The sequence below is a fragment of the Camelina sativa genome, chromosome 1, assembly GCF_000633955.1.
Source record: "Camelina sativa cultivar DH55 chromosome 1, Cs, whole genome shotgun sequence".
Lineage (NCBI taxonomy): Eukaryota > Viridiplantae > Streptophyta > Magnoliopsida > Brassicales > Brassicaceae > Camelina > Camelina sativa.
Window position 1 is genome coordinate 17,130,837 of NC_025685.1, and position 12,765 is coordinate 17,143,601.

A 12,765-nucleotide genomic window follows, 5' to 3' on the forward strand; every position below is an offset into this window, starting at 1 on the left:
TATATATATGTTGACATTCGTAAAAGAGAAATACCTTAAAATAGCACTAAAACATGTTTTATTAACAAAAATAACACATAGTCCACAATTTTCCCAAAATAGCACTATTTATTACAATTGAAATATTTTAAATTAATTTTTAGAATTTTCTTTTTAGGTTTTTGTTTTTGATTTTATATTTAAGATATAGTTTTGAAGGAGAAAATTTAGTATTTTGAATTTCGGGTTTAATTTTGAAATATAATGCTATTTTTTGAATTTTACGGATGTTGTGCTAGATCTGGAATCAAAACATTAATTTTTATCCATCATAATAATATTCAAATGTTCATTTTTTTTTTCTCTAAATTAGTCCCTAATTTTTTTTTATTTAAAGTGTTCTCTTGTATTCATTATTTTAAAATAATATTATATATATTAAAATATTTACGTGGATGGTAAATTCTTTTTGGTATGCATCAAATATAGAATAACACCATTCATTGTGTTTGTTACAACAACACCAATTACTGGTAACCAGAATAGCAACAAGAACCAATTCAGATTGATATAGCATGGGACTAAGCATATGCGGCACAACGTAATCAATCATATCTATCAGGGAAAATGACAAAAGCCATCTTGACTTGTTTTCTAAAAACGACCTTGTGACCGGTAATGTAATAGTAATTTTGTTTCTTGCACCGAGTTTAGAATAATCAAAGTCTACGTCTTGAATAAAGTTGATTTAATTAGGAAAATATGACACTTCACTAAAAATAATCGAATGGTGCTGTAGGCTCCTATTCCGAGGTTTTGAGGTTGGCCTTGGTTAGATGCTCGTGCATGGTAACTACAATGATTGATATCGTTCAATCTGTGGAATTAACGCGAATATCCATCTTTGCCAGTTTGATTATATTTCATTTATCATTAAAAGCTACGGGTGGGATTTAAATGGATAAGTTTATACATATACATTGATACATGCATTCTCAGCTCTTAATTGGATAATCTAATAAATTTTGATACACATCGCAATATCGCATATGATGCTTCTTATTGAAATACATATACACGTCATGTGTCCAAGTACGTGTTGTTATATATATATATATATGTGTGTATATGCAGCATGCTCATACATTAGTAAGGCTTCTCGCCGTTAAAGTTCCCTGGAGGATCATAGTTGCAACTGACGACGGTTCCACCATTATTACACCTTACTTTAGCACATCCGAGTCTCACTGAATTTCTCCAAACAACCTGAGTGTAGTGACCACAAACTCCGTTGCACGTGTTCGAATCGTAGTTGTAGTCAGCCTTCTCGTTAACCCACAAGTTCACGGCGTCCACGCCAGAAAAGTCGCCGGTACTCATGGCCAAGTTCTCCCCGTAACGCCCACCGGAGTGTACGAGATTGCAGTCGCCTTTTAGTTGGTCTGCGTAGCTCCGAGCGTAGCCTGCAACCTCCTCGTCCCACTGTATGGGGCCAACACCTACCTGTGATCGTGCCTGGTTGTGAGCATTTACATAGTCTTGTGGGCTGTCTTGAGCCTTCGAGGGAACAACTAGAACACCTACAAGAAATGCCAAGATTATTAGAATGCAAGAATAGCTAATGAAATTCATTTTTTTGTATTATGATTTTAGGGTTCGTAAACATGGTTTATATAGAGATTTTAATTGAAAACTACTGTGTCCCACGGTTTGTGTGGCCATAAAAAAATAAAGAAAAGTCTTACATAACTCATGGTTTAACCATTTTTATGTGTTTAAACTTTCACCTTTTGATATGAGACAAATAAACCACAACATTAACAAAGTCTAAAGGAACTATCGCAGATTACATAACCAGCTAAATTCAAAAGAATCATGTCTTTTTAAAAAAAAAAAAAAAACATATTAAACAAAGCTAAGAAATTTTTTAAGACGCACCATTTTTTTCTTGGTGATCATTGAATTGATAAGGTCCAATCTATAACCAATCCCTACAATATGGGATAACAAGATTTAGTGGAGTGGAGTCGAATTTCGGTAGGATCGGTCACATATGTGGTGTTATAACCAATTGATTAAAGACACTTCCCGCATATTATCTTCTATTGTTTCACCATATTCTTCTCTACCACATAGATAATCACTTCAACACAAAATTTTGACCTGAGCATTAATAGATACAAACAAAATTATGTTAAGCCCAAATTTTGAGAAAATACAATATAACTGGTTTGTACTAAAGAAATTTCTTTTTTTTTGTATGGATTTATTATAATAAACTGAATTAAAAACAAATATATTTACACAAAAATATGAACCTAAATATGATTCAATTATAATTATAACCTGTTTGAAACCAAATACCAAAATAAACAAATGAACAAGCCTAAACCATTCGTTAATTTACACAACAATACTTAATATAATGTAAAGAGTATTTAAATTAATAATAATTTCAGCTGTTTTAATTAAACTGACTAGAACTTGTTTTTTTTTTTTTCAAATCTAAGACAAAAACCCAACCGGTTACGGGATGAAATCATGATGACTGGTTTCACCTTATTAACCGAATTACCAAACTTTGGTTCATATCAGTTTTGCTTATTTTGTTCAGTTTATATAAATACAACGTGAATATATTTTTTTTATTTTTTACTTCTTTTGTTTTATATTATAAGATGTTTTAGAAAAATACTTTTGTTTCATAATATATGATGGTTTTAAGTTTTATGTAACTTTTATATTAATTTTATATTTTATATTGTGCAATTTTGTTTTTTAACTGGTTAAATTTTGTAGAAGTAGTCATTTATTAATTTTTGTGTGTGTTTTAGCTAAAATATTATATATATTTAAAACGAAATGAGTATTATATTTTAGTGTTTAGTGATTATCTATGTAATTGTGTCGGAGAATGTAATGAAAACAACAAAAATTCGTGAGCATCCTTAAAACTCTCTTATCTCTGGCGTTTTTATAAGTTATCACGAACACTTTTACATTTCTTAATGTTGTGGTTTTGTGTACTTTTTTCCTAAAGTGAACTCATTAAAAAATATATAGGTTCTTAAATCATTTTTGAGAAAAGTGGGGGCGTACCTTTTACTGATTTTCCTGTATTATGAATCTATATGCTTCGCCGCCACTAAAATTATACTCCATAACTGGACTTAAATTTGATGAGACAATATGTTTAGTGTGTTTTTAATCATTTTGATGAATTTTCTAGTTTTTGAGTAAAGAATTTATCATGAATTATTTTCGATTAATGATCTTAAAGTAGAAAATAATGGAATTATTTTAATACTTTTAAATATTTTTAAATAAATAAAGAAAACATGAACCAAATCAGATTTGATATGTCAGTGGACTAGCACCACACAAGCCACAACGTCACCATTCTTTTCCACTTGTTCACCAAAAACGACAGTGAGACCGATAATGGCATGGTAATTGTTTCTTGCAGCGACTTTGGAATAATCAAAGTCTACTTCGTTATTATAATTGATAGCTCTAGAAAAATACGACATTTCAATAAAAGTAATCCATTACATATTTACCAAACGATCAAGAAAATGAGGTTCAACAATTTCTGTAATAAAGTGAGAACTTTTTAACTTCACATGGAATCAAATTGTGATTCCAGTTGCTGCATCAAAATATTATAACGTGGTACGAGTGAAGCTATATATGATGGTTCGGACCTTGTGCTTTGGTCAATATCTTCCTTTTTCCTAATTGCTACGCTTTATTGAAAGGAAGACATAATAAGGAATAAATAGTTTTTTTTTTTATTGTTGTATTGTAAAATGGTAAACTGTAGACCAGAATTGGACAAATTTGATTAACCATCTGACAAAAGTGTTATCCTACTTATGATCTCCTAAGAACCGAGTCGAGCTGATCTTATTGTGGATTCTCAATCATCACAATCAATTTCGCTGTAAAGACGGGTAGCTCAGCTAACGTCTGCTGTTTCGTTCACCCAAAAGAATTTATTTTCCAAAGGAAAAGAGAGTGAAATTTAGTAAAATCTCTAGTTTAAGCAAAGAAGATGGTAGTCAAAAACACAAAAATTCAAATCAAATATAGCTTTCCCTATAACGTACCAAACATGTAATAAAATTCAAATTCTGCCAGTTTTTCTCTTACGCCTCGAGCAGGAACCGGAACCAAAGTGGGAACAAAGGTACAATGCAAAGGCCAAGGATCAACCACATAATCTAATATACGAGTTTTACTGATCAACTTATCTTCCCCCAAAACATAGATCCAAGCCTGACCAGTGCTGTCGCAAGAGCACACCACGAGCCTCTTACCATCGATGAAATAACTTGGCTGAGAGTAGCGTACGGTCTCGACTAACTCGGGCAAGTTAGGAAATTCATTCAAACCACATCATCACCATTCTCAAAGTTAATCTTGTTCTCAGTCGCCCAAATCTCAATCTTCTTTGTTACAATGCATTGCTTTAGCAACGAAAACTGATCTCCCCTAAAGACTTTAAGGACAAGAGCATCCCACCACCATGGTTTCTCCCACATGGTAGATCACAAAATCTAGAGTATAATCCAGTAGGAAAATCGAATGTACTAATGTCGTAAGACAAGGGATCTGTCTCGTCCAGAGAGCAAACCCAATACAAAGTTCAAGGATACAACACTTTCAGCGTATATGCTATCCTCATCAGATTTTGACTGGAGGTCGTCTATCCACACATCCGAGGCAAAGTCATACATTGTGCACAACATGTCATCAGTCTTATCTTCGTTCCCAGGGCAAAAACCAGCCATCTTGTAATTCTTATTTTCGTATCCTATGCCTATGAATTCCATATCTGAACGTTTTAAACTCGGCTCGATCCATCTACTCTGCCCCAACCATGGGTTCCAAACAACGGCTCCGTTCTTCTTGCCACATAGCAACAGCTCATTGCAATCAACCAAGTTTTTAAGTTCCAACGTTTCTAAACCGGGAGTATCTAAGGTTAACTCACGTACCACTATCACGGGATCAATGCTTACCGAATAAATCTTGGATTCAGTTGCTAGAATGAACCGAAACGTCATCTTGTGGTTGTTCATGAACGTCTTGTCGTCGAAAAGAGCGTTCCATTGTTTCGATATGATTCTGAAGCGAACAAGAGATTTAGGTGGGACACGAGAGAGCGTCTCTTCAATCAACTCCCACGGAAGCTTCTCCAGATGCGCCATCTCTATGCCTAACTTAGGGTTTTTGCTTAGTAAATCTAACTTGCGTATTAAAAGGGAGTATATTAGAATAATTAACATAAAAATTTGCTAAAGATTATATCATATGTGTCATCTTGTTTATTCAAAGGGAGTATATTCGAATAATTAACACTAAAATTTGCTAAATATTATATCATATTCGTATGCCATTTGATATATTGAACAATATATATATATAGCCAAGCAAAAATGTCTAGGTACTTAGATCTACTAATATCCCCTAAGCAAAATATAGAAAATAATTAAGAAAGAAAAATATACAATTAATTAATATAACTAAATTATTAAGAAAATTATACAATCAATTATGGATCTCAAAAAACATGATAGTAAGTACTCATTAAAAAGAGTAATTTATGTTATAACAAGAGGTTTAGAGAATTATCTCTTGTATTATTGATCTCTACTATACGATACAACATATATATAGTGATACAATACTAGGGTTTTAGGTTGTACACCAAGTCTACTAATAGGCCGATAATGGGCATCCTTATAATACAATATATTCATAACACTCCCCCTTAGATGACCATTATAAAAATATAGTCCCACATGCGCCTATGAGATACTGCCTCGTTAAAAATCTTAGCAGGAAAACCTAGTGGGAAAAACCATGGTTAAGGGAAAAAAAGTGCAGCGTGCTTTTACTCCCCCTCTTGAGTACATCACTTGAAACCTTTGAGATGACTAAAACCAATATGCTGAAGTAACTTCTTGAAAGTAGTGGTTGGAAACGGCTTGGTAAATGGTTTGTCAAATCTTCACTTGAACAAATTTGTAGGACATGTATATCACCGTACATTACCATTCTTCTGCAGGATATTAGTCTCTTAAATGAATCATCTTGATCATTATTTTTGTCTCTCACGATCTCATCAATGTATGTCAAAGACTTTGAAGATGATAGTCTTTCACCATTGGAATCATAATATTCCTTTTCATGTGTTTATCTTTCGCATGTTCTTTTGTTGTCTCGTTAAAAACCTTTCATGGAAAAACTCATTGGGATCAAAACCATGATAAGGGAAAAAGAGTACAACCATGCTTATGATCATATTTCTCTCCCTGAAAGCATCTATCTTCAGGTTATGCATTATGATCATATATATCATATATTCTGAACTGTTATAAACAATGCTTTAATGTATATAACTCATATGATCATCATATATTCTTATGGGTCAGTGAACTTCCATTTATTTGAACCCCTTTCATAAAGAAGAACTTACTAAACTTTTAATCCAAATCTTCTTTTATTACATACAATCTTCCAAAAAATCATCTTATATATCATCTTATATATAAGAGTTATTGATATTCTCCTTCTAAAACTTTCTCTTTCAACTCTTCTTCTTAGTATGGTACTACAAGACCATTTTTCTATGTAAGGTGATGTATTCATCTTGAGATAACATCTCTTTCATTAGATGTCAAATCTGTAACCTCAAGAAATTCCATGAAATATCTGATCTTATACAATCTGATTTCTCCATCTTCCAGGAGTAATATTTCATCATTGATAATTTCTCCATATATTCCTTGGTATGTGAAATCTCTACTGGAGATCAGATAATCTTTTCATGATCAACATATTTCGCACTTGTTCTTATAGCTTTCTTTTAACTAGAACCACTTGTAAGTGCAGAAGAGACAAGAGACACATATAATTTTTCTTTTAAAGAAGTTCAGCAAATGCCTATGTCCTCAAACTTTGTTGAAAATATTTCTTGAACATAATTACAAGTATTGTTCAATATCGGATTTACACAACTCTAAGATATCCTCTTAGCTTGTTCCCGATTTATATTCAACCCACTATGAGATCCCTAAGATCAACAACAATGATCTACAACCAAGATTTTCTCATAAAGATAAACTCTAATCCTTTTCTCCCCAAAGTTGTCAAAAGCCTACAAAACCTTTTCTCGCTTTTACAACTTGCTCGAGGGCTATAAAATATTGCTTATAGCAATATAATCACTTTAAGAGATATATTGTATCAAGTCTTAATCTTATTATCGAAACTCATAATGGATCTAACATAGTTGCTTCCACCAAAAGAGAGTATATCTCTCATAAGTATTTTCTGAGAATCATTGTACTACTACAAGTACTTAATTTCTCATACAGATCCACTTATTTTTCACTCATTTTACACTTTCAATTGTAAGGACTACAAGTCCAAATACTATATATTCAAGAGATTTGAACTATTTCATAGTTACTTCTTTCAATGATTAACCAATCATTCTTTGTGTACACTTTTCAATATAACTTTTTCTATTACCCGCGGTTTATGATCCTCAATTTTTATCCATAACATAATCAACTGCAACATTGCATGCAAAGATATTTACGACGTCGATTTGCTTTTTGGTTCCTTTTCATTCTAGACATGACTCAACTTGTTGAGATTTCCTTTCATTATGATTCTCAGGTACCTGAATCTCTTTCTTACTTATGTCTACATCTCTTCTAGAGATTTTCCATAACTCTTTGCTTCCTCGGTGCCATATTATTTTATGCTCCTTTTCTTTTCCGAGGATGCTTAAATTTGGAATCATAAGTCTATCACACTTCATGTGATCTTTAGACTTACTAGCAGTTGATCTTATCCATCTAGGACATTAATTGGAGCACAGCTGGTATATGTGACTTTTTCACTCAAGGTCAGAAAATGGCTCTTGCATGCTTTTAACATCTTTGCAAACTTTGCCAATAATTTTTTTTTTAATTTCTAGCACACATTTCTTAGTACGAGGATCAAAATATTTTTTTACAATATATTTCTTTACCAGCTGTTTATTTCCCCTCTCCCTCATGTTGGAAAGACTGACTCACCGAAACAACAATCTTTGCATCTCGAGATATTCAATCATCAAGAGATATTTATATCCAACATTATTCCAACATTCTTTCAAATCCCATCTTAATCATTGTGGTAAAGCAACTTAACATGTATAAACACATTTAGATGAAATATATCTTGTTTATGACCCAAACCAATTATAGTGGGGAGTACTTGTTGAGAATCGCAGATCCCAATTCACCTCTATAGTGAACCGCTTACCGCGACTCTGCCCCTACTCCTCGTATACTTCACAGATCAATAACATAACATAAACATAACACAAAGATTTAACGAGTTCCCCTGATGAAGAGGGTACATCTCGTGTGAGAACCTTCTCCCACAAACATCCACTATCAATCACTCAAGGTTTACACAAGTGTTTCATATACAAGCTTAGAGAACTACTACAAAGAAACTTGAAGAAGAAAACATAGAGTATATAGCTTTTCTTCTTTCTCTCTCTCTGTCTCTGGTTCAGCTCTCCTCTCCATGTATAACCCTGAAACACCTTCAGAACCCCAAAAAAGCAGCTCCACCTTTGTCTCTCATAAGAGTGTCCTAGACAGGGTTATATCCGGCTCTCAGCCCTTCGACCCCAGCCAAGCTTCTGCTCCTTTATCATGGTTTTGCGCACAGTTTCAAGCTCCATATACGATGCCCTGTGAATGCTCTCTGCAATGCACCCTGCGTCTCTGCATCTGCCCTGCACAGAGCTCTGCGTCGTGCCCTACAACCGCCACCAAGGTACCACCAGCTTCTTTATTGCGTGCTCTTCTTGCCTGTCATGTTTCTTCAACCCTAGCTTCCTTTATGAAACGACCTGACCCGTTTTATTTTTTTTAAATAATAACTAATAATAATAATAACTACAACTAGTGGTCCCATACCCACTAGCCACCTAACCACAATCATAACCAACAGCGGAATAACCAATACCAATAAAAATCCAATAAATAATAATCAAAAATCAAATATAACAATAATCCAATAACCAATCATCAGAAAACATGAAACCAACAACCTAGCAATGTTTCCAATGACCCAACTCTAGCAACCTAGCAATGCCAGACAACATCCAATCGAGTCCCTAGAACATCCTTCTCTTCATTGCCTTGATTCCACGATCACACTTTGCCTTTACCTGCATCACAAACACAAATTGCAATGCATGAGTATTTTATAAACACTCAGTAAGGCAATCCTCCTATCTACTGGACTATACACATAAGCAATAGAGATACTCTAACCATCAAACAACAATCAAACCAGACTCTGTATCGATCGACACAAAGCTTGCATCAACCGACACCAACAGGGAACAACATCTACCGACAGATGGTATGCATCGGTCGACACCAGGTTCACTTGCATCGACCGATGCTTCCATTTGCATCGACCGACGCATGCTCGACATCACGCGGAAACCCTAATTGCATCGACCGACGCCTCCACTTGGCATCGACCGATGCTCATAGGTCAATCCACGCCGTCCTCGCACTAGCATCGACCGACGCACATAGTGCATCGACCGATGCACATGCCGAGCATCGTTTTCCCCGAAGCTTCTCGCCGGATCTTCGTTCCTGCAACCACAAGACTTGATCCCAAGCCACAAGAAAGCTTCCTAACGCCTCAAATAACATTCTAACAAGCCTAACAACATATAAACAAACAGATCGTAATNCCGACGCCTCCACTTGGCATCGACCGATGCTCATAGGTCAATCCACGCCGTCCTCGCACTAGCATCGACCGACGCACATAGTGCATCGACCGATGCACATGCCGAGCATCGTTTTCCCCGAAGCTTCTCGCCGGATCTTCGTTCCTGCAACCACAAGACTTGATCCCAAGCCACAAGAAAGCTTCCTAACGCCTCAAATAACATTCTAACAAGCCTAACAACATATAAACAAACAGATCAGAGGAATCTCCAGCTTAGATAAGCCATGGTCATGCACTTACCTTTGCCACAGAAGAAATCTGACCCAAACACAGGAAAAAAACGCTCCTAGGAAGCTCCTACAACGATCCTAACTACAGATCTCTACAGAAACAACTTCCAACTCCAAGAAATCACCAAGAACACTCAAGAACTCTTCTCTCTCTCTTTTGTTTCTCTCAAAAGCGGCCAAAGTCGACTAATTAGACAAAAGAAACGATTTAAGGGTTTTCCTTATCCCTTTGCCCAAAACGGAGCGTTTAACTTAAGTCAAAACGCAAAAGCTGAACCTGCATCGACCGATGCTCCTCCTGCATCGATCGATGCACACCCCCAAACCGGGATTTCGGTTCGCGGATGTTACACTTTATATAGTTAAATCCTAGAGCTTATGTCGGTTTAGTCCTGCAGACCACACAACCTGGATCCTGTATGGGCTTCACATCAATATAGACCCAGTTCATAGTTCATACCAAATAAGCCCATATGAAGCAAACATTTACAACAATACTCATAATAATTCATTGGAGAAATAATCATTCCATAAACGAGTGTGCCCTTCCTCGCGTCCTCTTTCAATATAAGCTCTTGGCGGCCTTGAACTAGTTGCCTCTAGATCATTGCCATAATCATCTAGGCAATTTTGAAATAGACTATCAAAGTATTCATAAATTTTTTCATAATACTCATCATCTAAATTTGGATATGGCTTTCGTAGGAATATATAATTCCCAACAGAAGATATTTTATGGTGAGAAAAAAAAATGGGAGCTAGCAAGAGAGATTTGAGAGATAAGATGTGAAACTTAAAAGAAAGAAGTAGACTTCATTGAGAGTTTTTACAAAATATACAAGCTGATTATCGACACTATATATACACGGTGATGATAGAAACATGGGCACCAACAAATTAGCCACGAGTTGTATTGTTCACGGGTTAGGAAAAAACAAATCATGGAGATCACGGGTTGTCTTGTGCAGAATTTTTTGTTGTCTTGTGCCGACTGCTACAAGCAGACTCACGGGTTGTCTTGTGCATAATTTTTTGTTGTCTTGTGCCGACTGCTACAAGCACACTCACGGGTTGTAGCACTCATTGCTCCCAATCTCTTTCTATCCTCATCATGGACCATCATCGAGAACTGCTAGAAAACATAAAACATATAACTATTACACACATGTTTTGTTTCATAAATAAGGAAGAAACAAACCAATGACATTTTATTGTTCTGACTCTGAGACATTGTCCTTTGGGTTGGAACACAAACACAACAACTGTTATGTTTCATGCCAAAAGAAAGAAACAAACCTGCATAAAAAAACATAAAGCTGAGATTCTTGTTCCATTGCTAATAAAACATAAAATGACCACAAAACACAATGTTTTGTTTCACAAAAAAGGAAGAAACAAACCAATTACGTTTTATTGTTCTGAATCTGAGACATTGTCCTTTGGGTTGGAACAAGGCTCTTATCAGTTGAAGCTTGTTGTTTACTATTATGAATGTGTCGCATAACATTGAAAGCAATATGATAACATCATTATTTTACCCATATTAGCTATAGTTTTCATATGCATTTAGGAAGAGTTTGATATGATTTCAATGATTGAATGTCTATTATCAAGTATTTTAGGTTTCAAGAATGTTTTACAGGTTTTATAGCAAAAAGGACCAAAAGACAAGGAAAATACGTTTTAGGAAAGTTTCAGAGCTTTACAGTACGGGCCACTGTTTAAGACGTTACACAACTCAAAATACATCATGCGTGATGTCTATAGAAATCTGGAAGAGTCATCTTTCTCCTCAAAGTGGAATCAAGTCAATCCATTCATTCATCCGAAAGTTATGCCCGATTTACCGAGACGTTTTATAAACCGATGTGAAGAGAAGCAACCAGCCGATGGGCTTTTACTCAAGGTCTGACCAGCGACCATCACCACGGCTCAGTCCAAGCCTCCTCCACGGTCCAGAAGCCTTCTTCGCCGCCTTTTGTCCTGCACTTAAGAAGAGAAAACGTTTCTACCCTTACAAAACCCTAACCCTAAACAAAACCCTATAAATACTCTTAAGACCTAGGGTTTTGAGGTGTGCTTCCTTTGTGCCTCTAAGATCTTCATCCACGCCACCACCTGCCGACCTAGAGATGACCAGAGACTCCTCTACCGCCATCGAATCTCGTCCTCTCTCACCTCCTCTTAGAAGCCATCGCCGAAGACACCAAATCTCTACTCTTTCTTATTCTTTCATACTATCTTTGCTTTGGGATCAAGTTACTTTTGTGACAAATATAGAAGTTTACTTTGAACCCCTTTTTGTTTATTGATTCACTTTTGATGCTATACTTTATAATATCAATGTTGTTTCTTTGCATCATGAGCGAGTAGTTTACTTTGTTGGGTTCTATGGGGTGATTCAAGGGGAATTCATAGGTTCACTTCAATTAGGTTGTTAGATCTTATTTTCGGTTTTATATTAGAGTTCGTTTGGGACATCTTTATCTTAATGCTTATGCTTGGATTGATCACCAAGTACTGATCTAGAGAACGGGAGCGCTAACCGTGTTATCCTACTTCTCCGAACTAGTGTTATACCGAAGCCTTGCTCGTAACCTGCGTAAGTTGAGTTGCGAAGTTTGGTGAATGTATCGAACTTGTTTAACTAGCTGGTTGACATGCGACGTTGCCTGCGAAAGTTGAGTAACGGAGTGTGAAGACTTTAGACTTTCATTCTATGAGA

At 35.5% G+C, this 12,765-nt stretch overlaps 1 protein-coding gene and 1 pseudogene across 1 annotated transcript; both read right to left on the reverse strand.

The window, feature by feature from the left end:
- Positions 927–1,637, reverse strand: LOC104793006 (pathogenesis-related protein 1). Its single transcript, XM_010519280.2, has one exon. It carries the CDS (start codon positions 1,609–1,611, stop codon positions 1,126–1,128), a length of 486 nt encoding a protein of 161 aa, XP_010517582.1. The 5' UTR covers positions 1,612–1,637; the 3' UTR covers positions 927–1,125.
- On the reverse strand, positions 4,078–5,192 carry LOC104709050 (annotated as a pseudogene).

What these genes read in the sequence shown, in the direction of transcription:
- LOC104793006 (XM_010519280.2), bottom strand. Translation starts at nt 1,611, where the DNA reads ATGAATTTCATTAGCTATTCTTGCATTCTAATAATCTTGGCATTTCTT.